Consider the following 22,916-nt stretch of genomic DNA (forward strand, 5'->3'; position numbering starts at 1 on the left):
TCTTCTTCTTGTCGACTCACGTCCTGCGTGCACGTATACGTATAGGCGCGTGTACTGCCGCCTGCACGTATATAGATATACGTATATATAATAAAACGCATACATGCGTACGATAGGAGAACGAGAGAAGAGTCCCCTCGCTTAGGGTAAACAGTAGTTCCATCATCGTTTTTTGAAGAGCACACGCCCGCGCGTACACTTATATATATATATATAAGTATAGCGAGCGCGATATTTTTTGCTCGAGAAGACTCTATCTGAGCTAAGAAGAAGACGAAGAATAAGGAGCGAGCGAGAGGGGCACGAAGCCTGCAGCGTGGCGGCGGCAGTACAGCGGCAATTATGGAAATTGAGAGGGCGGGCGAACAGCAAAGTCGCGGAAGTTATTCATTGGACTTGTTGCAAGTTTTTGCCCAAGGTACGCGTATAAGTACGCAGCTTGCGATGTGATTTATTGTGATTGCGTTGCATCATTGTAGTCATCGTCATCGCGCGCGCATCAGCTCATTATAATAGCGCGGCCGCATGCAACTTCCACGAGCGAGTAATATTTTCGCGTATAAGCGCGACGCGCGACCAGGATAATTTATAACACTCGCGTCGGGGTCCATTTTCGGAAAGACGACGGCGAAAAAAAAGCTTTATACGCGTGTATCCCTATCTACTTGGCGAGTAATATGAAGATTTAAGCGCACTCGCTAGTCGTACACGAAAAACCATTAAATTTCATTAATGCGCGTCAGTCTTGCAGCGTGAAAAACGATAAATCAACTTTGCCGTGATGGCACTTTATATCTGAGCAATTCGCGCGCGTACATTTACGTATACGCATACAACAGAAATCATCCGCTACCGGCGCGAGAGCTGTTTAAATTGAAACCTCTGCAGCGGCGAGGAGGAAAAATGGCGACTGAGAAATAATTAGAGCTCGTCCCCCCCTCTGTATCGTATACGGTAGCAATTCGAGTCGAGCTGTGCAGTGTACAAGGCAACGAGGCAACGAGGCAACGAGGCAACGAGCTGCCGCTTCTACTTCTTCTTCTCCTGCTCCTTCTTCTTCTTGGTGAGAATAAATAATCACACGATCGCAGCACTTACGGGGAAAACTCGAGCGCGACGGATAGACTTTTCGCGCAAAAGGGGAAGTATATCAGATCGCAATCGCATATATTGCACCGTGCGCGAGCCCGCAAGAGTACTCGCAGAGAGCGCAGTAGTAGTGGTGCTGCTGTATATGCTGCTGCTCCGGAAGAGCAGATGCACCGGTAGCAAAGTAGTGTACCTATATACATAGCACACGCGATATGCCACAGCTCGCCGATCGCAATCGCATAAACACGCATAAGCCAATGGAGACAAAAGCCGCGAAATTTCGCGACGAAGGGTGTGGCGAGAAAGAGGAAGTGGGCCGAGTTTTTTTTCTACGCCTCAACCTGCCTCGCGCGAGAGGGGAAAGAAACAAACCTTTTTAAAAAAACTACGTGGTGGTGGTATTTTTCTCTCACGCGCATCGCCTTTTCGCGATCGCTCCTTACGCGCGTCTTATATATACGGCAGTGGTGGGAGCGAGGAAATAATTTTTTTCACTTGCAATGGCTGCAGACCTCGCAACTTTACGTGTTTATTATGTATCTATATAAGGGCTCGATATGCAAATCGATACCTTTTTATTTATTTTTCATGTGCGGCTCGATATATTTAACAAATAAAAAGTGAAATACCGAAGTCGGCGATATAGTAACAAAGTCTGTATGATATAGCACCAAGTGAGAGAGATGAGGGGGTGGAGGCAACGTGCGCCGGAAAAGCAACGTTTGGACTTTGCACTTCTCGATTTTTCTCTTTCTTTCTTTCTTCACCAGTTTATATCCTTTTCTCCTTTTATACATCCCTTAGAAAAATAGACGCGCTTCTGTACTTTGACGATTCTTTCCCGCTTCTTATTTCTTTGTTCGAGGAAGTTTCTGCGTTTTATGGTCTAACAGCTAGAAAAATCGAATCAGACTACTATGGGGGTGAAGGCTGCGAAGACGAAAAAATTACCAGCTGAAATTGGTACACTAAAACTGTCGAATATATTTTACCAAATGATTGGTGACCCTTCGTTTGTTCACAGATTCGTGTAATGATAAAAGGTGTAATGAAAATTGCGTAAAATGCAGTCAAAAACCGAAATGTGGAATCCATGCAAGCTAGAGTTTTTTTACGAAATAAAAGTTTTCCATCGCGTGCGCTTTAAAAAGTTTCTTTATAACTGTTTTGTAGGCAGCAAGTAATGAAACTAAATTTTAAAATCATGAAATCTGATACTTGAGAGTATACATATTTGTAACTACTGCTACTGCCACAGCAATTCGCACCGAATAAAGCAAAAGTTATTAAATACAAGTTTACAGCTTAACGCGAAAAATATGGTACGCCAAGCGAGAGAAAGAGAGAAAGAAGTAGAGGCTAGTATGAGAAAAGAGTAAGAGGAGAAAGGAAAGAGTCAAACCGTGATTTAATGTACTCTATGTGTGTGTATGTGTGTGTATGCACGCGCTAGCGCAAAGGAAAAATCGATATAAAACTCGCAAGTGTTAAAAAGACCGAGGTGGTGGCTACTTAGTCCCGGCGGCGTTTACGAGCTTTTAATGGGGTAGTAGCGCGCGAGAGCATTTTCGAGCAAACTATAAAATTCTGTAATCTCCACGAAGAAAGAGAACGCGCAAAAAATACATGCACCGAAGAGCTAGCAGCAAAAGAAAAGAAGGAGAGAGAAAAGTAACCCTGCCAGTCTCTTGGCGTTGTCGACGGTGGCGGTGGCCAGTGCAAGGCACCGGCATTATATAGAAAAGGAGATCTCGTTGCGAGAATAAGAGAGAGAAAGATCGATGGAAATATGAACGAAGCGGAGGAGAAGACGCGAGATACTTAAGAAAGAGCCCGGGATGTCTCTCACGTGCATGTATATACAGAACGCTCGGCTGATTTTTATTGGCGCTTGACGCTGGTTAGCTATATTATATGCCGTATAAATATATATCTGTGTCTACACACATAGACATGCGCTGGCCATCGGGCAGTCTGTATACGGAGGCTGTAGCTGCACGAAGCGAACGATAACGCGCGTACAATATTTATGCGACCATGGACATTCCTCGGATTTTCCGGACGCGTGCCTATGTGCCGCGCAGCAGCTTCGCACATATGCGGCCGAGTGCGCGACTTTGCTTTTTTGCCTCGTCAAAAACGAGGCTTTCTCGGTATTAATGTCATCTCTCTCGTTCAGCCGCGCGTTCATGTGCGTGCTCTCATAAATAGGTCGTTTATTTTTTTGTCGCCGCGATAAATACTTTCGTTTGCACTGGACTTGCGAATCGCCACTATTCACTGAATTCCTTGCCTGGCACATCCAATACATATAGTTATATATATAATTCTCGGCAACGCGCTCATAGAAGCACTTAATGATTTCATTTAAAGAGTGCGGATGACGTTTAAATTATGAGCTCCGATATTGCAGCCGAGCGCGGCATTTAACTCACTCGTGCAGTACGACTGCTTTAAAGCGCCCTCGAGCTTCAGACGCCCGTATATAATGTGTACGGATTTAATCGAGTTCCGACGAGACGCGCTCAAAGGAAGCCAAGAGCCGCGAAAAATCCATTTAAATTAAATATTTGCTTTGCAGTCGCAAGTGCCAAAAAATGTGTACACGATATAATATATAAGGCGACACTTACCGTAATTTTAAGATCTCTCGGGTCGCAGGTGTCATAGCGACGATTGAAGCGTAGCACGGTGTGCGTTTTATTTTCGTAGCCTGATTGCAAGTGGTAATCCTGACTCGAGTCCATCTGCGGCTCACGGTTGGCACCTTTCACATGGCGATCCTGCAAAAAACACGAAACATCTCGTTAATTTAATTTCTATCTGGCACATGCACGGCTTACACGTGCACCGTGTAACGCCGCAGCGATGGTTTCAAACGGATGATAAGTCAAAAAAATTTGAATAAGAAATCCTGCAGTCGGTGCTGCGTCGAGAGAGTTGCACACATAAATACAGCTTCGAGTGTTGGTTACATTGTAAGATTTAGCCTTTTCCTCTTGCTTGCATTCACTCGCGACGCTCCAAGCAATCATGGATATTTAAACGATACTTGGGATATTATTATGCAGGCTACGTTTGAGGATAAAGGCAAGAATAGAGAGTGCGGTGCGCGTATGGTGGATAAACGCTGCACTTGCGTCTATGCAGGCCGCAGCTCATAAATCACTCGTCACCGTGATGGCGCAGAGCTGCAGTCTGCAGATAGACGCAAACACATAAGTACGTATATAAGCAAATTGATAGTCGAGCTCTTTCGTCCGACGAGCATATACGCGTCAATCGTTGGTCGCTCGCGTGGAAAATTTGAAGGCGCGCGCGCGCTCGAAACCGATCGTGAAAGTTCAAGCCAATTCTCATCCTCGGGGATCTCAGTCAGACGGATACCTGACCCACATTTTGCATATAATAATCTCGCTAATCGTGCGAGCAGTCGAGTGTCATTTCGCAAAAAGTCAAAATGAGACTCGTAAAATCCATGCGTATATAGCCGGGACAATAAAGTGTTTCGAGCGATCGACGGCACGCGCTCAAGTGTGGCACGGATGCAAAATTGGTATGTATAGACTTTGAGCGATCGATGCTCGCGACACTGTACGTGCATAACTGCATACACATACAGAGAGCAGAAACAGCAAGAGTAACAGTGCGGCAAGAGCAGCATCAGCGCATCGCCAGACAGCAGACACACTTGAAAATCTGTGTCGCGACGGCGGAGGTGGTAAGCGTCGTGCAGGCGCCCAAGCAGTCACAAAAGAGAGACGGTCGTCACCCGCCGCCGACACCCGAGCTTATATTCGCGCGACACAGCTGCAGCGGCACCAGTACAGGGCACGAGTAAGTATTACAATTGCCAGAGAGAAGGTGAGAAATTATTCAAGCTGCGGTGTTCCATTGATGAATCGTCTCGTCGCAAGCGTTTGTGTACACACAAACAGTTATTATGCACGCGAGTATCAACAGAAGCCGCTGCTGCATCGCAACTTGTTTTCCACCTTAACATACATCACGAATGTGCACTCGACTCGCTGTTTATAATTAAATTCAATCGTGTATCCCCCTGAACTATATATGTATCAGTCGGGTGTATTTACGCAGGTATACAGTCACGTACACGATGAAAGAACCCAACGAGTACGAATAGTCAAGTACATTTATATCGATATATTCCGATGGGTCCGCGGTGGTCAGGGGCTGCGCCGTACTGCGAGTTGCGGCTACTCATTAAATCTAGTGCCAAGGCAGTTATGAATATCGGTGAGCGTGCCAAGTACACGCGGGTCGTGCGCGCATTAATGAAGCGGTAACAGATGAAATTAAGCATGCCGTTGGTTCGTAGTCTTTTGCGCGTGTATTTTGTGCATGCGAATATGTATAGGTACGTGCCTGAGTCTAGGGCACAATGCTGCATCCATAACCATCTCGCGGGTCGCGTTCGAGAGTGCGTGCGTGCAGCATGTGCCGTCTAGCTCGGATGCGCGTGTGTAAGTGTGCAAGTGTGTATGTATACATACGCGCTGCACACGCATATTCGCACGGGCCGTAATTAAAGTGATTTAAGCACAAGAGAGCATAAAGAAATGTAGGCTGCAGCGACGCCGAGGCAGAGAGGGAGGGCTGGGTTTCGGTAGCTCCATGGCCAATCAGCTCTGCGTGCCGCGACCAAGAGTGCCTCTGCGGCGCGATTGTGAGAGTGCACTATGCGTTCGTGCACAGCAGCCCCGCGTATACACATACACACCCAAGGCTGCGTAATGGCGAGCGCGCAAACGAGAGCGAAGACCTCGTTTGCTGCTAAAGCAAGAAAGAAAAAAGAAGTACGAAGAAAAAAATATATATATACGCGCGTAATAATATACGTGCTATATACGTGTGTGTATGTGTGTGTGTGTGGTGCAGAAGCGCGTGCAACGAGCGGCACGGTAAGAAAAAGAAGCTTTTGTCGCATTTTAACGGTATTATGCGCGAGAGTTGGGCGTAAAAAAGAAGCTGCAGCCGAAAGAAAGATATATATAATATACGAATGTTGTTTGTGGTTCTCCTCTCTTTCTTTCTCTTGCTCTCTCTCTCTCTCTCTCTCTACTTGCACCTCAATCCTCGCACTCGCATGCACTCGTATACGATGAATTAACGATGCGCGGATAATATATAATGAGGAGGAGCGATTTGTTGTTGCGAGAGCCCGAGAGCGAAAGATTTGCACCCAAAAGGATGGCTTTTCGAAAGTTTACATATTATATAAAGATTTCAGACAGTAAATTTTCAGCACGAGTGAGGACGATGGTAAAAATAAATAAAATCAAAAGATACAGGTCGAGTACCGTTGACGGGTTCAATAAAGTGGAAAAATTTCACGAATGACAAATTTTTTCCATCGCGAGAAAAAAGCATTGGCTGAGAGTGCACGAAAATAAAAAAATATTACGAAAACGTATGAAAGGTTCATCAAGCCAGAGGAAATTTTCGGTCCCTCACCTCGCGCAATGTTTCGCTGAAAAGCTCCTCGAGCAGCAAACACAATACCAAGCGCTATATATACATATAGCTTTTGTTCGGCCATATCCGTGAGCGGGATAGAATGCTCAATTTCGTGGAATAGTTAAGGCTGCCAGTTCGCCACGTATATATATGCACATACATATATACCTGGTCGCATATGTGGAACAGAATTAATTCTCACACATGGCTGACCGAGGAGCTCTCGTGGCTGCTGCAGCTCGTGTATTATTCGTCTCGAGGTGCAGACTGCTGCAGCGAGGGACACGACGTGCGAGGCGCGCTCGGCAACGACCGTATCAATTTCGCAGCGGGAGAAACCTCGTTCTTTTTTTGTAAGCTATACCTCCCTCTGACACTTCTTCATCTTTCTCTTTTGCCGAAAGCCAACACCCGAAACCGCATAGCACGCACGTATACACGAGCACATGCACACACATACTGACACGCGGTGGTGACGGCGGATGCACGCATGCACGCACTCTACGCGGCTATACATGTGCGTGGCACTGCAGAAGAAGCAAAAAATCTCAGCGAGCTCGCCGCGCAGATGCTGTATACGTTTTGCATATTCCAGCTCCAGTGCTGGGAAATGCATTTCGGAACTTTATATACAGATTACACAAAATACGAATATATCATACTTAATATAGATCCTCGATCGAGTGGTGCGTAAAATTTTTTTATTTAAAATTCTGATGAAGATTAGGCGAAAAAAGAATACGTGAGTTTGAAAACTCGCCCAAAAGATATCAAATATTCTGATGGGCTTAATTTTTACTTTCAAGCAGAATAATTATAAGCAGAAATTCTTTAAGCCGATGTGCGTACAATAGGTAAGGCAGCGCCACACGGGCCACATTTCATATAATTATTTCTCTTTGCCGTCAAAGTGCCCCTGCGCATTGTTTTCAACTGTTGCTTTATTAAAATTTTATTCCAAGGCTGCGTGTGTGCGCGCGCGATACTTTTGTACGCGTGTATTATACTTTATACTATAATATTACGGGATGAGAAAGGAGGCAAAAAAAAAGAAAAAGAAAAGAAATTTGCCGAGCCTCGTCGACGAGGGTGACGACGCGAGTCACGCGCACTTCGCATTTAAGCTGCCTTCACTGCCACGCCATACGCTACCCCCGCAAAGTGTATTATATCGTATTATTCGCCCACTTTCTTTTCTTTGCGTGCGCGACATGGGAAGGTGTTTTTTCTTTTGCGCGTGTACGTAAGTTTGACTGTAAAGTCCAGCGCGAAATCGCTCTTTACGTATTACGTACAACACCGCAGCTGGCCCGTGTAGTGTATGTACGTGCGTGCATGTTTACAAAAGATGAATAAAGTATAATTGGGGAAAAACTGGGCTGTATTATTATTTGGATTCTAAGCGAGTTCCAGCTGCATTACCAACCCAGTTTCGGTAAAGTTTGCTCTTTTATACATTCTTGCGAGTAATAAAGATTTCAACTTAAGCTAAGAGATAATGGTTCAATTCGAACAAATGTTGAGAGAGGGAGGAAGGCAAAAAGAGGGAGAGAAAGAGAAGAGATAATTTGATAAGTTTCGAATGCACTGATAAAATATACCGTACTATATGTATAGATCTTAAGTATATTATCCGATTACCTAGCGAGCAAAGCAAACGCGCGTCGTCCAATCGTAAATTTGCAGATATAAAGTAAAAACGAGATTTTTCGCAGATATATGTTTATAGATGTGTGCGTGAGTAGTGTAAGTAGATATTTCATGCACACGCTATATAACTATGGCAACGCTCGTGTTCTTATCGGAGCATTAAAAAGTTACAAGGACCTATGCTTTATACGATATTTACAGCTTCGAGCGAATAAGCGAACCGATTAAGACTGAACAACTCGAGTCTCAATCGGCTCTATTTTTATCCAACGAGAGAAATTGATTTTCTCATTCATGTACAAAAGAGCTTTGAGGATCGATAGAATCGTATCGGGTTGAACATTTTGAGACATAACTCCATTTCATTGGACTATTTCTGCAAATATGTTTACAGTGCTTACAGTTCTAATATTAATGTAAGCCGAGGTAAAAACGCGTTGTAAGCAAGAAATAAATTGAAAACGGCGACTCGGCCGACGCAACCAATACGAAAGAAAAAGAACTTTGCGAGGTTGCCGAGAGGTTGTACACGCGTGCCTTAACGTTGGTCAACATTTTGACAAGTAAGACGTGGCCAAACAGCAGGGCACCCCACGTGGCTCGCTGCGCGTTAAGCTCTCGCGTATACGGTCAAAGCTTTGCGAGAAGCCTCGCTGCTGCCTTGACTCAAATATCAGCTCCTTTAGGTGTAGTATATTTGTACACGTATGTGTCGTGCCTATGCGGCTCAAAGTGAGAGCGAGCGAGAAGGAAGGATAAAGCGAATGAAAAATGTCAGTTACGATTTTTATCTTTTACGGCTCCTTTGTCACACACTCGGCGTTCGGTTGATTTACAATTTTCGCATCCTGTGCGTAACGATTTCGTCATTAAAAATATTCAACGTTACGCGAGTGCCCGAGTAACGAGCTGCAGCATTCAAAGCAGCCAAAGCAGCAGCAGCAGCAACAGCGGTATAACGCGTACGTAATAATTACATGTATTATAAATACATACACTCTCAGGTAGGTACATGCGCGGAGTGAGCAAAAAATGAGAGCCCGAGCGCTCCACTGGCGGCTCCACTGGCCATAAATATAAGCGCGGCCTAGAACTCATAAAACAGCAGTCACTAATCATCCAACGCCTGCTGCCCGGCAGCAGTTCGCGCTCTCATACACACATGCAGCGTATACGAGCGCTTGCACGTACTCCATACACAGGTGTGACATTCAGGTCGATACCGAGAGCTGTAACGAAGCTCGGATTTTTATCTGGACCCATTAACGAAGCTACATGCATATATACTCTCGAGTGGGCTAGTCGTAACTCAAGTCCAAAGCGTGAGTATTATTGCGCTCCTGAAAGTATACATGTGTGTGTGTGCTCTTGTTTGACGTCGATTCCGAAAGAGGCGGGGAAAAATGCAAAGCTGCACTTATTTATATGTATGCATAAAGATGCTCCCGAAGAGCCGAGTGAACGAGGAAAAAATTATGAGCCCTGCGTGGAGAAAAAAGGAGTTGGAGATATTTTGGGCGCTACGGGCCGAGTCCGAAGACTCACACGGGATGTGTGTATACGTATAAACGCGGTCAGCATCGAAAAACGTAATGAGCACGTTGGCTCGCGGTAGTCTCGCAAAAGTGCGAGACTTTTCATGTGGACCGCGTGTGCGTCGTACTACGATGGACTGGCCATTTTACTTATCGTCGGGTATCTTATCGCTGCGCTCGAAAGCCAGTCAGGTAGTTTAGATAGAGGCGCGCTCGGCCGGAGATCAAGAATACCGCCCGCAATTTTTTGCATTGAGACTTAATATATCGATTTTTTTTTAAACCTTCTCTCTCGCGTGTAACGAATGGAATTACTTAGCAGCAAAAAAGAAGAACGCCCATATCGAAAGTAATTAAAGGGAAGAAAAGTTAAAATGCAGCGTGTAGCGCGCATTAGCCACCTCCCGAGTACATGCGTGTACGCGAGGGCAAAACTAACGGGACGAAGCGCCGGCTTATACATACTGCGTCGTAATGTGTAAAGCTGAGAAGCTAAAGGTTTCGTGCTCAATCGCTACCAGGCGCGCGGCTCGCGTGTTCGAAATTGAAGACTACTGTGTATGTGCAGTAGCAGACGACACAGCGGGCAAATAATATTATATGCATCATATAGTTATGAAATGAACTTTTCCGTAGATCGCGGAGGCTCACGCCGACGAAGGGAATGTACGGCTGTGCGGTAGAGGCAGTAATGAGCTTCCCTGCGAGTCTCTCTGACGTACTTGAATAAGCTCATTTTCCTCGGCGGATATTTAACGACAGCGTTTAATGTATCCGCATTACAGCTCTGCGTTGTAAGAGGATCAATTTGTGATTCAAATTCATTAAGTATAGATTGCAAAGCTGCTGCATGTCCTATGGCGGGCCGTGTATCGTTATTATTGCAGGCAAATCATATTCTCGTATCCTGGCAGCGTATGTGCATGCGTGATGTAACGGCCGTCGAGCCGTAACGATTTCACCCGTGGCGACTCGCGCGCGTCCGTGGCAACTCTGCGAATATAATCCACGGATACATCATCGCGGCTTTTGGCATATCGCGCGCAGATACGGGGAAAAAAATACAAAAAAAAAATTAGAAATCAAAGCACGAGCCCTGTGGACGGTATAATAGCCGTACGCGCACGCGTATACAGTTGCTCGCGCGAGTGCGCGATAAATATTCAAAGCGTGTCGCGCGCGCTAGGGTATCTCTACCCTAGGGCATATAATAGTATGTGTGTGTGTGCGTGTGTTCGTGTGTCCACATTCTAGGCTATAGGCGTATCAGTGCAGCTGGGGCAGCCAGTCGATATCGTTGAAGATCGCGTGACCACATACTTTTACCCATCACGTCGGAGCGAACCAATGTATTCTGTATATAATATATATACGTGTGTGTCTGTGTGTGGATGTACGTTCTGCTCGGTTGCGCGAACTGCTACAGTCGATGTGTGTCGATCCGAATATACATACGTGCCGGCACTCGAATTCATCGAACCAAACGAGATCGAACGCTCGCTCGGGCGCATAGGAGGAGGCAGCATATAGGCAGCTATTCCACCAGGAGATGCGCGCGACACGGTTGAGGCCAATTACGCCAATTACGTCACTGACCGATCGACGCTCGCTCGACCTCTTCCCTAGGATCTCGTGCTATATGCTACCTTCCCCGCGGCCGCCTACACATATCCCCCCTAAGACTAATTGGCTTTTAGACGCGCATCGGCAACAGCCCATATCTCAGCACAAGTTTGGACATAATATAAGCGGGCATTTTTTTATACAAAATCAAATTCGTGCACACTTTTCCGGCTATCTACACGACATTGGATTATACTAGGTGACTGCTAGCTCAAAAATTCATGTCCGAGACATGATGTGGGATGACAGCTAGTTGTCACTTTCGGTACATTTCCTTCGCGTTGATCGTGGAAAAAGTGCGCCCGTACAAACTTAATCCGGAAGTCGAATTTCAAATATTTTGTATGAACTTTACCTCTGTAGACAGTCGTCTGTATGTGCGTATTATATATAGATATCTCGCAGATATATAATTTATGAGAGTCGATTAAATCGCAGTAAATTCAAATTTGCATACTAAAATGCCGTCGAACACGTCAACAGGGCTGCACGCGTGCGTATGCTTTTTAAGATATGCTTTTATGCATATATTTATAAATGAATAAATAAATAAATAATGTTTCATGCGTCAGTGAAAACCATCTGACAGGCCGCTTGCCATGGGATATTTCTTCAGCTGCGCGTGCGTTAATTTCTTCATAAAACTCCGAGTCGTCAAGATTTCAACTTAATTCGATTTTTACGACTGCCTGCGTACTGCAAGATGTTTGTATACAAAAATCAAATATCATTTTAATAGGTAATTTTTATACTGCACCGACGAGTAATCGAAGTTTAAAAGCCGAGGCGCGAGATATTCCGAGCGTTGCGCACTTATGTGTCCACACGTGTGTATGTGTGTGTGTGTGTGTGTGTATGTGCCGAAGGAGAACGAGCGAAAAAAGGGACGGCGGGCTGCGAAGAAAAATTGAACAGAACGAACAATTCATAATTAATGCGCGCGTGTACACATGGACACACACGAGCTCGCGAGCAAAGAGCAGCGCATATACGCGCACACACACACTCGAGCATAAAATATAATACCCGCGCGCAGATAAAACCGGTTTTCTCTCTTTTCTCGCTCTCGTCGCGATGTGTGCCTACACGTATATATATGTGCGCGCGCGTTTATTATATATATACGCACATATACGTATGTAACGCGCAAACTGCATTTCATTCTCTTCTTTTGCTCTCGCGCATATGACCGCGCGCGTACACACACGCATACTGCTCATACACGATGCACATACACGAGCTCCAGCACACGTACACACGTAGGAGCAGCTCTCCTCTCGCGCTCCGCCTCTTCCGCTTCTTATCTCGCGCGCGCGCCTCTTTTCTTTTTTGCTTTTTCCTTTTTTTGCGCGCGCGCGCATGTGCGTGCACGTATATATGCATACATGAGACCCATGGTTTTCTTCATTTTCACTTTTTGTCCCTACCTCTTTATTAAAGTGCCTCTCTTTGTATCTCTTTCGCGTCGCACGGCGCGTACATACTCAATCTCATCTATACGAAAAATAACACCTGCATGTGTGCCTGTGCGAGTGCATGTACGAGCAACATGTACAACGATGCACATCGTTCTCTCGCTCGCTCAAGGTTTCCATCTTCTCTCCGAGAAGCCATGTATATTAAATTGATTATTTCCAATTGCATATTTAACCAAGCCTTTTTAATCAGTTTTTCCAATTATAACTCGTCTCGGAGCGTACACGTACGCACTGCGTAAGGGCTTCAATTTTTCATCCGCTAAAAATATTACCCGAGACAGATATTAATAATTCATCATCGAGAGATCCTCCTGGCGTTGTCACGCTTGTTGGGCGAATTTGCCTCGCAAAATACGCCATGTCGATTCAATCAAGCGATCAAACTACATAGACCGTCATCCGGCATGTGTATCTCGTTCGATGCATATTGTCAGGAGAGCCCGTCGGCGCGGCGATATCCTTAACCGAAACATTTGGTGCCAACGCAAGAAAACACACAACGACGTAGCTCGATATGCTTCGCAGAGATAACGGGGAAACGAGCTTATGCTCGCGCGGCTCGTGCTTTAAGCCTATAACGCCCGCACACAACATGTATCACAGCTCACGCGATTAAGTAAATAAACACGTACGAGGTGTAAATGCTCGGGCCTTCATTGTAAGCTCGGAGCTGCACCCGGTGGGTGTTGGGTTACGCATATGCTTTTCTACGTTTTAACTTTTCTCAGTCCAATCAAGTTTATCGCGCCGAATTTTATTGTACGATCGCGAGGCTCAATAAAAATAATGAAAAAATTCGTTGCGAAATCTCCTACAGCTTTTTGCAGGATTTTTACATCCGAAACATTTTTATATATGCGGCGCTGCATATGTAACGCAACGTCGAGAAATGGAAATAAAGCATAAAAGAAGTGTGACGTCGTGTTGCGTAACTCGACTGGCAAGGCTCGCAACTAGGACGTGTGCGCGTTGCAAAATCGAGAGTAAATAATCGAATATGATGAGAATATGTTAATGGGTTGGCACGAGTCGGCGCATGCACTTTCGCGGAGCAGGTATAATATTTCTGACAATTTCATCGTGGCGAGATTGGGAAAAGGCGTGTGTATGTGCTGGGATGTATGCTGTATAATGTGAGCAGCGAATAGCGCGCAAAACGAGCCCCGCAATGAAACTTTACATACCAGAGTCTCATAAAAGAGCTGAGTACATAGCAGTCAATTAATTTGAGTGCGAAGCCTGTATATACGCTACGCAAATGCGGTACGTATGTAGTCAGGAGGATACGCGTATATACGCAGTGGTGCGATCACATTACGTATGTAAATAATAACAAGTGCAAAAAGAGACAGTGTCGAGCAACCAGTAGGTATTCGCGATCGTGGCATACGGCCCGGTTCGCGCGCGAAAGCGAGCTGCAGCGCGGCAATATTCTCCCCGACTATCATGTTGGAACTGTCACGTTGGAACATTAATGGAATAAATCTCGGCCCCGTGTTCCTCTCGCATCTACACGGACAGGCGCACATCTACACGAGTGTATATGTAAACGCATAGCACCTACGTACAATACACACGCGCCGAGCGAATCAAGTATTTTTCAATGAACGGAATCTCCCGTATGCAAGAGCAGATTGATTGTTCAATCCGACGAATAAATTGCGAATATAATCAGACTCGTTATTATTTTTGCGCCTGCGATATCGCAAAAGGCAAATAAAAGCCCCGGCTGAATTAATTAATTCTCACGCCGCGGTGGCGATAAAATATCCCTGTCGCGGTGAAAAATGCACGCGAGGCGCCAAAAACGTAACTCGCGTGCATAAATATGTACCTATGCGTTGTAAAGTACAGGAGGACTGTTCAGATTTTTATCGAAATGCAGTAATACATGTAAAGTTTATTTATCGCGTAAGAAAGGGCCGTTTCAGAATAACTTGATATTTTGAATTTCTATGACGAACTGTAGGACTCATTTGGCTTTTATTGCGTAAAGAAGGGTATCTTGGCATGTTTTTTCCGACATATCAATTGCACTTTTCTGTTCAGCGGAGTGAGATTAGCAACGAGTGCAATAGGCACGACACGATGCCAGAAAGTGCAACTTGTACGCTACAGGAAAGCCTGCCATAAATGCGAACTTGAGCCATGCAGGTTGTAGTGGTACTTTATATGTACGATGTATGCATACATATATCGTACGAGCCGATAACTCATCTTTCGTCGGTCGCTTATATTTGCATATTATGCGAGCCATGCCCTGCTACAAGAATCGTTTCGCTTGGTCTTTATAAGTAATACACGTACGAGGCACTTATTGCTCGCGTGATGCATCGCCTTGTTGATCGAAAACATTTAGTCGCTGGGCAGCGCACGCCCGTAGATCATTTTTTTTAATTGATTCGGATGCAGGAGATTTTATTGCCTTGTAGCAGCCCAGCGCCAATTTATATATCCTCGTACGTGTCTATTTGCTTGGCTACTTTTCTTGTCTGCACACACGAGCTATAGCTATGGAATTGGGCTGTTTAGACAATAATTTTCATGTAACTGAGAATAATGATATTTAATGAGAATTATGTAAAATCAACTAATAGCTTCCTTTGAACGTGCACAATTAGCCTTTGCCGCACGGACGCGAAACTTATCATTAGCATGTGTGGCGCTGCCGGAGGAATGGAAGCAAATTGACGCGGGATTAGTTTGCAATTAATAGCGATCAAGCCAGGCGTAGAGAATCGGCCGCTACTTTCAAGACACGGAGCTGCAGCTAGGCGTTACGTATATGGCAAAATGTTTTTCCCGGACGATCTAAGCTGCTGCCCATAATGTAACTGTATTTATACGCGTACACACATTAAAAGCCTTACATCGCGGAACTTGTCTCGCGCGTTGCTGCCGTTGCTGTTGCTGCTGCTGCTGCTGTACCGGTATATATGTAAGTGCGGTGCGGCTCATTAATTCTCACGCGCGTACTCGCATCCACATGGATAAATTTTAATATTTTTAAGCGAACACGACGGTGGGGAATCATCGGTGCGAAATTCACCCCGAAACGATGGCCGCGCAGAGGCTTTCACCTCGCTCGCGAGAGATCTTCTCTCGTGCTGCTGCGTACTAATTGAACGATTTAAGTCGCTGCGAATATAATTACGGTCGATGCGTGTTTTATAAACGCCGGTAATGAATTATATATGCATCGGAGCCGTGGCGGTGGCGCGAGCTCACGCTTGCCGAGCTGCTTGCAGATCGAGAGCTCGTGCAGGCGCTCGCGCGTTTTGCCCGCGCGTCAAGGAGGCGCGCAAACAACGATCGATCACTGTGCAGCGGTGATCGATCAACCTTTGCCAAAAGGAGAGGGGGCCTCTCCCGAGTCCATCGGCACACTTTGCGATAATATTACAAGTATATAACAGCCACATGCGTCCATGGTTATAGAGCTTTCGCTCGAGTGCGCGCAACGCGTGTTATCGTGCGCGTAGCAGGTATATGGGTACACGGGTGCCCTGTGTAGTCGCTCGACACCTCGCCGCCGAAAATGTATATACGTGCGCACACATACGCCTCGATCGATCCGATATGCGAATACTTGGGCAGAGCCATAGGGTCGCGGGCTGTGGTCGTTGCCAATGCCACAGGATTGCATTGTTCTAGACGCGCGTACGCTGCCGTGCGCCATGTACAGCCTCGTTATCGATTTTCCGACTCGTTGCCGCTGGCTGCGATGCATTTTTCCACCGAATCTTGCTGGATTTTTCTTTGTTCGATATTCAGAATTTCTCTCCGGGTGCAGATTTTCCCTTTAGTAGTAACAGCAGCAGCAACAGCAGCAGTGGTAGCGCTGCAGTTCGAGACAGAAAGTGAAAAGAAAACTGATTCAATAAGCGGGATTTCGGTTTCGGTCCGTGTTTACAGGCAGCGAAGGGTAGAGTGCCATAACAATGACTCGACTCGACGGCATCGTTGCACAGCGCCTATTCTTCTGTATAGGCTGCATAAAAGCGCATCCTCGCTGCCACTGCCGCCGCTATTGCTGTAAGTATATACACAGGCAGCCTCGTAAATTACGCGAACGCGGCACGCGTGTAATTAAGCGTGCGGCCGAGGCGGCTTATATGCCTATAGGTTGTACGCCCGGCTGCATACTCTGCGCTGCTGCAGTATAACGATAGCGCATACATATATACAGGCGTTCTATCAATCGGAGTATGCGAGCCTACACAGCGTCTGCCGAGCCGAACTATGTATAATGCATCATATCGTGTGCCTCTTGGTGCGCGGAAAAACAATTGCGCGCGAGACTCGGTATACATATAAAGCACATTACATATACATAGATATGATACGGCATCTATCCAGCCGCGTGCAACCGTGGCGCTGCTGCTTTATGAAGCGTGAAAGTACCGAGTGTCGCACTTCGCATATGATATAATGTTATGGTGCCTGTGCGTGTGTGAGAGCCCGCCTACATAGCGCGTCTACGTTCAAGAGGATCCACGAGCGCGAGAATAGAGTTGGAATGCGCTCGCTCGATATCGCAATCATTTTTAATACGCGTATGAATTTTACAGCGGAAAGTCCATCAAGGAGCGTGCGACGAACGAGCAACGACCAACGACAGCGGCTCGTAACTATACGCGCGCGAGCTGCAGTCGTTTTAAAATTCTGCGCTAGAAAATCCATAAATATACGTCTTTGGACGGGAATGGAGACGCGGCTTGCTCGGAATGAAAAGAGACGACTCGAAAGCTCAGCTTCGAACGTGTAAAAATCGCAGTTAATCCTGCATCGTACTTTGTGCAGGCTCGTCTGTAAACGCGCGCGAGCGAGTCAGCGGCCGACGATCGATCACCCTACGTTTTGGCTGCACACGCACTTTCTGCTCTCTCTCTCTCTCTCTCTCTCTCTCTCTCTCTTTCCTTTTCTCTTTCCCTTTCTGTGTTCATCAAGCTGACAATGTGTATATATATGTAGCATAGACAGTGCGCGAAAAGAGTCATCGGTGCGCGACACTGCCACTGCTGATGCTGCGCGCGCTGTTATTCCACGTTGCATCGGCTTTCTCTCGCTTTTTTTTTCTCGCTTATATATACATGTAGCTAGTGGGTTGGCGCGACTCTGCTGTTTTTCGCTTCGCCAGGATTTTTACGAGCCCGTGTATTTTTACGATTTTTCTGGTTTCTCGGGGATGGAATGAGTCTGGCTCCTGCAGCCCGCGCGCATACGCCCGCTGGATTATGGAGATGAGGCTTTTTTTTCTTTTCCAGCAAAAATCGTAAGCAGGTATGAAATATGAACGTCGCTCGATGCACGATGTATACCTCGTCGCATGGCGCGCGCACACAGCGTATATTGTACATATTATATGACCACAGTCTTTACAAGACGCGAAGGCTGCATTATCCATATTGCAGCACTGACCGAGAAACGCGCGGAGCCGTGTAATTTTTGCTTTATATGCACTTGTTGTGTATCGGGAACAAACAGTCATTTTCCATCGCGTTGTGATGGCGTTTTACCGGCAAAGAATCTGTCTCAAAAAGTAAATACGTGCGAGACGCGCATCGGTGCGGCGTCACCAGTCGTATCGAAAAAAGTGTCAGAGAACGAGAGTCGACGAGCTCCGAGTCAAGAGAGAGGAAAAAAATCGTAAAATAAGCTGTAACACGAGGTGAGGTGTGGTGGATGCATTCGATATTTGCGGATTTCTATATAAAACAAAATCTGACGTTTTTTTAGATGAGATAAAAACAGGCGAAAAAAAAACAGAATTCGCACACGACAAGCATCCCGTCAAATGCGAAAACAAGAGCGCGGAGTACGTATGCTAAGCGTTTTTCCGCGTTTTTACGACTGCGATGTGCCACTGGCTGCATCCACGCCTAGGGTGTAAATCAAGGGTGCCCTTTCCTTCCTTCTACCTCTATATCTTGCCACTATGCACTCTTTTCGTTGTACACTTCTTATCTCTCTCTCTGCGTGCGCGGCTGGGTTACTTCTATATACGTGCCAGGATTTCGAAACGCGCGCTCAGTACTCGCATGCACTGCAACTAGAATGCTATGCACTTGAATTTTTCAAGTAGCTCGAAAATCGCATACATCTCTCGCGAGCCCGCCTGTGTTTTTGTGTTTTTGCGAGCCAACTGACTCATCCGGCTGCAGGATATTCGAGAGTTTTGAATAGCGTCCATGGATATGTGAAACGTCCTGCGTCACTCACCTGCAACAGAAAACAAAGACAGTTTTTTTTAATAACGCTGAATAATAATTATGTAGGAAAACTATAACAAAATCATTCTATAGATTACACGTCGACGTCGAAACATCAAACGGGATTTGAAACCGAATTCCCGCGATTATTTTGTTTTTCTTCTTGTTTTTTGCTTTTCACGCGTAGTTCGCAGTAGCGCATCAAAAATATTACCAAAAAAACTGACTGTTACGTGGTGAAAAAAAGCGAATAAACCGAACGAACGGAGAAAGAAAACAATGCGTCCCGAATCGAGAAAGGTATACGGAACACGCATGCGAGGCATTTTCTCGTAACCTACATCCTATGTACATGTTTTATAAAGGAGCAAGTAATATACCAGCCGCATACTCTGCTCGCTTTTTTCATTACACCAACAAATAAAGTAATAATCCTGTTGCTCGAAAATATGATCAAAAAACTTGGGCGCTAGATACCGCGTCGACGGCTCTACTCGATATTTTTTTAATTAAACGATGACTGCGTGCTACCGAAAGGGCTCGCTACACGTTGGCGCCAAGCGCGGCCTTTCGACTTACAATAACACTCGAACGCGTATAAATACAAACACGCGAAGACTCGCTTACATATGCGTTATGACGTATATACATATACGCCCACACAAACATTTCGAGCTCGTACATGTTGCGAGTATACAAGCGCACTGCTCCACTCAATCATTCCGACTTTTTCTTTCAAAGTTTCCAATAGAGCGAACATCAGATAATATTCAAACGAGATTCTCATTCAAACTGATGGCGAGACATTTATAAGAGGAGTTGAGTTGAGAAAAAAATAAATAAATACGCGCGCGAGGAAGTAGAGTGAGAAAGAGGGAGCAAGAAAGAGCGAGAGAGAGAGAGAGAGAGAAAGTATTGTGTCTCGAAAATTCATCTTCACGTAACGAGCGACGAGATGCTACTTCGTTGGCCTCGCACGTCCTTCGCGCGGTACAGTCATCGCAGCTTCGCTCTCTGCTCTTTTTGGCGCTCGTTTAAGTAGATGAGAGTTTTGTCTTCTAAATCGTCCGAATGAGCGAGTGTAGCGCGGAGCAGTGGCGACGTTATAACTCGAATCGTAGCTCGTCGCGCGATCGTATCAACTGCGCAACGTGCGCGGCGGCACTACGTGTAGACGTCGTAAGTATTAAGCGAGTAGCTCGGAAAAAGGAGATGACATCAACTATATACCGTACGCGGCTTGAATTTCAACGCTGCAAAGTCTGATCGGGGGGGTACTTTTTCATATGCCGCTCTTCCATGATAAACTTCTCAAGGGCATTTATAAATACTTTGCCGAAAGTCCGTTTGAACTATAAGCTCGACGCGTATCTTTTTCGTGTGAAACGAAACACAAGATGCATTTTCCCCTTTTTCGACTTTGTGTTTTCACGATACTCTGAAGTGTACTATCGTCTACAAGTTACGTTTATCGCATTTCTAAGCCGAAGATTATGATAGGTGTCGGGCTTGCTTTCTAGCGTTCCGTGTCTTGAAGTATTATGTAGAAGCTAAGCTAATACTTTGTCGCCCCCACCGTCGTCGATTTTCGGTGTGTAGTTCGCCTATTTATAGATCAACGAACAAGATAAATGTCAAGCGATACATATATTTGAAAGGAATTAATCATATACGCTGGGAAATATGTTGGAATTCCATAAATCATATACACGAAAGTTGAACAATTATATCGTAACTGTACATATTCATATAAAGCGAGAAGCCAAGGAATTTTGACGAGTATAAATCACAAATGGACAAATGGGATCTTCAAATACTAGACTGTCAGAGATTATTCATAACTGCTGCGAGGGAGTATAGAGGGGAGCTGCGTTCCCCAACTGCCATCGTGTTTTTGATTGTAAGCAAAAACATTAGATTTGCCTGATAACGGATGTATCGTGACTAGGAATAATCATGGCCAAAGCCGCAGAGACAAAGAAGGAGAAACAAAAATAATAACGGTGTGTTTGCGGATTAAGTCGATTTCGTCGTAGCTATTAATCGTTCCAACAAGAGGTAGCGCTCGATCAACTTCGCAGTTCCGACAATATCTCGATCGGAGTCGAGCGAACGGAAGAGAAAGATTTGAGAATCGGTAGCAGCACATCAAAGCCCTTTGAAGATACGATCCATCGGCGAATTCGTTTCTGTTGGCGTGTGGGCCGGGATGTATACAGCTCCGCAAGCACCGCAGTCAAATCGATGTGGAACGTCAAAATTTCCATCGATCCGACGAGGCGAGAAGCGAGAACATTAACAGAAGCGATCGTGTGTCTTTTGTTCCGGGTAAAACCGTAGTCGCTCGCGGACATGTATAAGTGGGATGAGCGTTAAAATGATGCGCGCGCGCGCGAGTGTGCAGAAAAAAAGGACGAGAAAACGTGGAAATCCGAGAGGCCGACGGGAGCGCGCCTCGTGCGGATTAACGGTGCAACGTTGGCGCTCAACGTGTGAGAGATCCTCCGAGCCAGATAGATATTCACGAGTAGCAACAGCAGCAGCAGCAGTAGGCAGATCCGTTGCGATCAAAGTCGATATTGCGCTGCGCTAACAACTCACTTTTCCTAGCGTGATTTTTACTCGACGATAAGTAACGAGTCTTATTTTTTGCTAAAAATAAAATGTTTGAAAAGTTGAAGACTTATCGGTTATTGATTTTTGAGAAAAAGAAGGCGCTCGATAACAGAAAAATAGAAGATCGAATTGACTAAGCGAGCCAAATGAAACGATGATCATTGGTGCATAATTAAAAAAATACAATGGCAAATTAATGCTCCTCCTCGCATTCTGGCGTTGATTGTGCAACGCGCGCTCCTCTCTCAACTGCAGGCTTTTCAATATTTACACGGGCTTACGCGAGCGCACACGCAGCTCGTCCAAAATGAAGCTCTATCGACTCAAATTACGTGTTTTCCCATGTGGGAGCGCGGCCTACATAAATCCTCCCAGCTATTCCAATTGATATACAAGTGAGCTCGCGCAGAAATTGCGCTGCTGGCCAGTTACATCATTATTGCGAGTTCGGAAACACCGGGTCATTAGCAAAGGGCAATTAATGATAGTTTCCATTTTTTATTCTTTTTTTCCATTTGAAAGAAAAACATTTGTATTGCATTCGATATTACAGCGCTATCTCACGCTAGTGCGCGTATACATCCGATCAATTCATTGGCCACGCTACCGAGCCCGAGCCTACATCTATGAAACAAGTCAAAACATCTATTTAGATAATTAAAATCCCGTGCTATGAAGTAACTGGTAAAATTTATCACCCGACACAATAAATAGCGAGGTACAAGGCTAGTCTCGCGGGCGCACAAAAAGTAGCAATACACTGTCTTGCGCCGAGGCAATACAATAAAGCGCGAGCTCGCGAGCGGCGCTTGGCCTTTTATTATTCCGTATTAATACACACTGCAGCAAAATGCAGTAGGTTATACAGTGCAGCTGCAGCATGCAAAAACAGTTTATTTCAATTTAAAGGCGATAGATTTTTAACATGGTGCGACGTCCATGCGAAGCTGTGTGTACGCTATAATGCGCGGTGTGTACGTGTAACCGAACACAAAAGACAAAATCGCGGATAGGAAACTGCAGCAATGCTCGTGAGCGCGAGAGCTGCAGCCGAGCGAGTACGAGCGCGGGCACGCCTTTTCCTGTTGCAACGTTTATACGTGAACGCACGCATGTCGCGCGTATTTATAACGATTGCATTTTAATCTAGCGCACGTAACGCGCGGACGCAACAAATGTAGCGGGACGAAAAGACAGGCCGTACGCGTTTCCCTTTTATCGTGCAAAGCCGC

At 45.6% G+C, this 22,916-nt stretch overlaps 1 protein-coding gene across 2 annotated transcripts in view; it reads right to left on the reverse strand.

The window, feature by feature from the left end:
- The window catches only part of LOC106648844 (MOXD1 homolog 2), a 135,095-nt gene that overhangs the window by 39,695 nt on the left and 72,484 nt on the right, over window positions 1-22,916 (reverse strand). For both annotated transcript variants that reach the window (XM_014365969.1, XM_014365967.2), the window contains exon 3: window positions 3,726-3,875. In XM_014365969.1, coding sequence (XP_014221455.1) covers window positions 3,726-3,875 — 150 coding nt within the window. The remainder of the gene's footprint in view (window positions 1-3,725; window positions 3,876-22,916) is intronic.

The sequence above is a fragment of the Trichogramma pretiosum genome, unplaced genomic scaffold (assembly GCF_000599845.2).
Source record: "Trichogramma pretiosum strain Unisexual culture from Peru unplaced genomic scaffold, Tpre_2.0 scaffold33, whole genome shotgun sequence".
Lineage (NCBI taxonomy): Eukaryota > Metazoa > Arthropoda > Insecta > Hymenoptera > Trichogrammatidae > Trichogramma > Trichogramma pretiosum.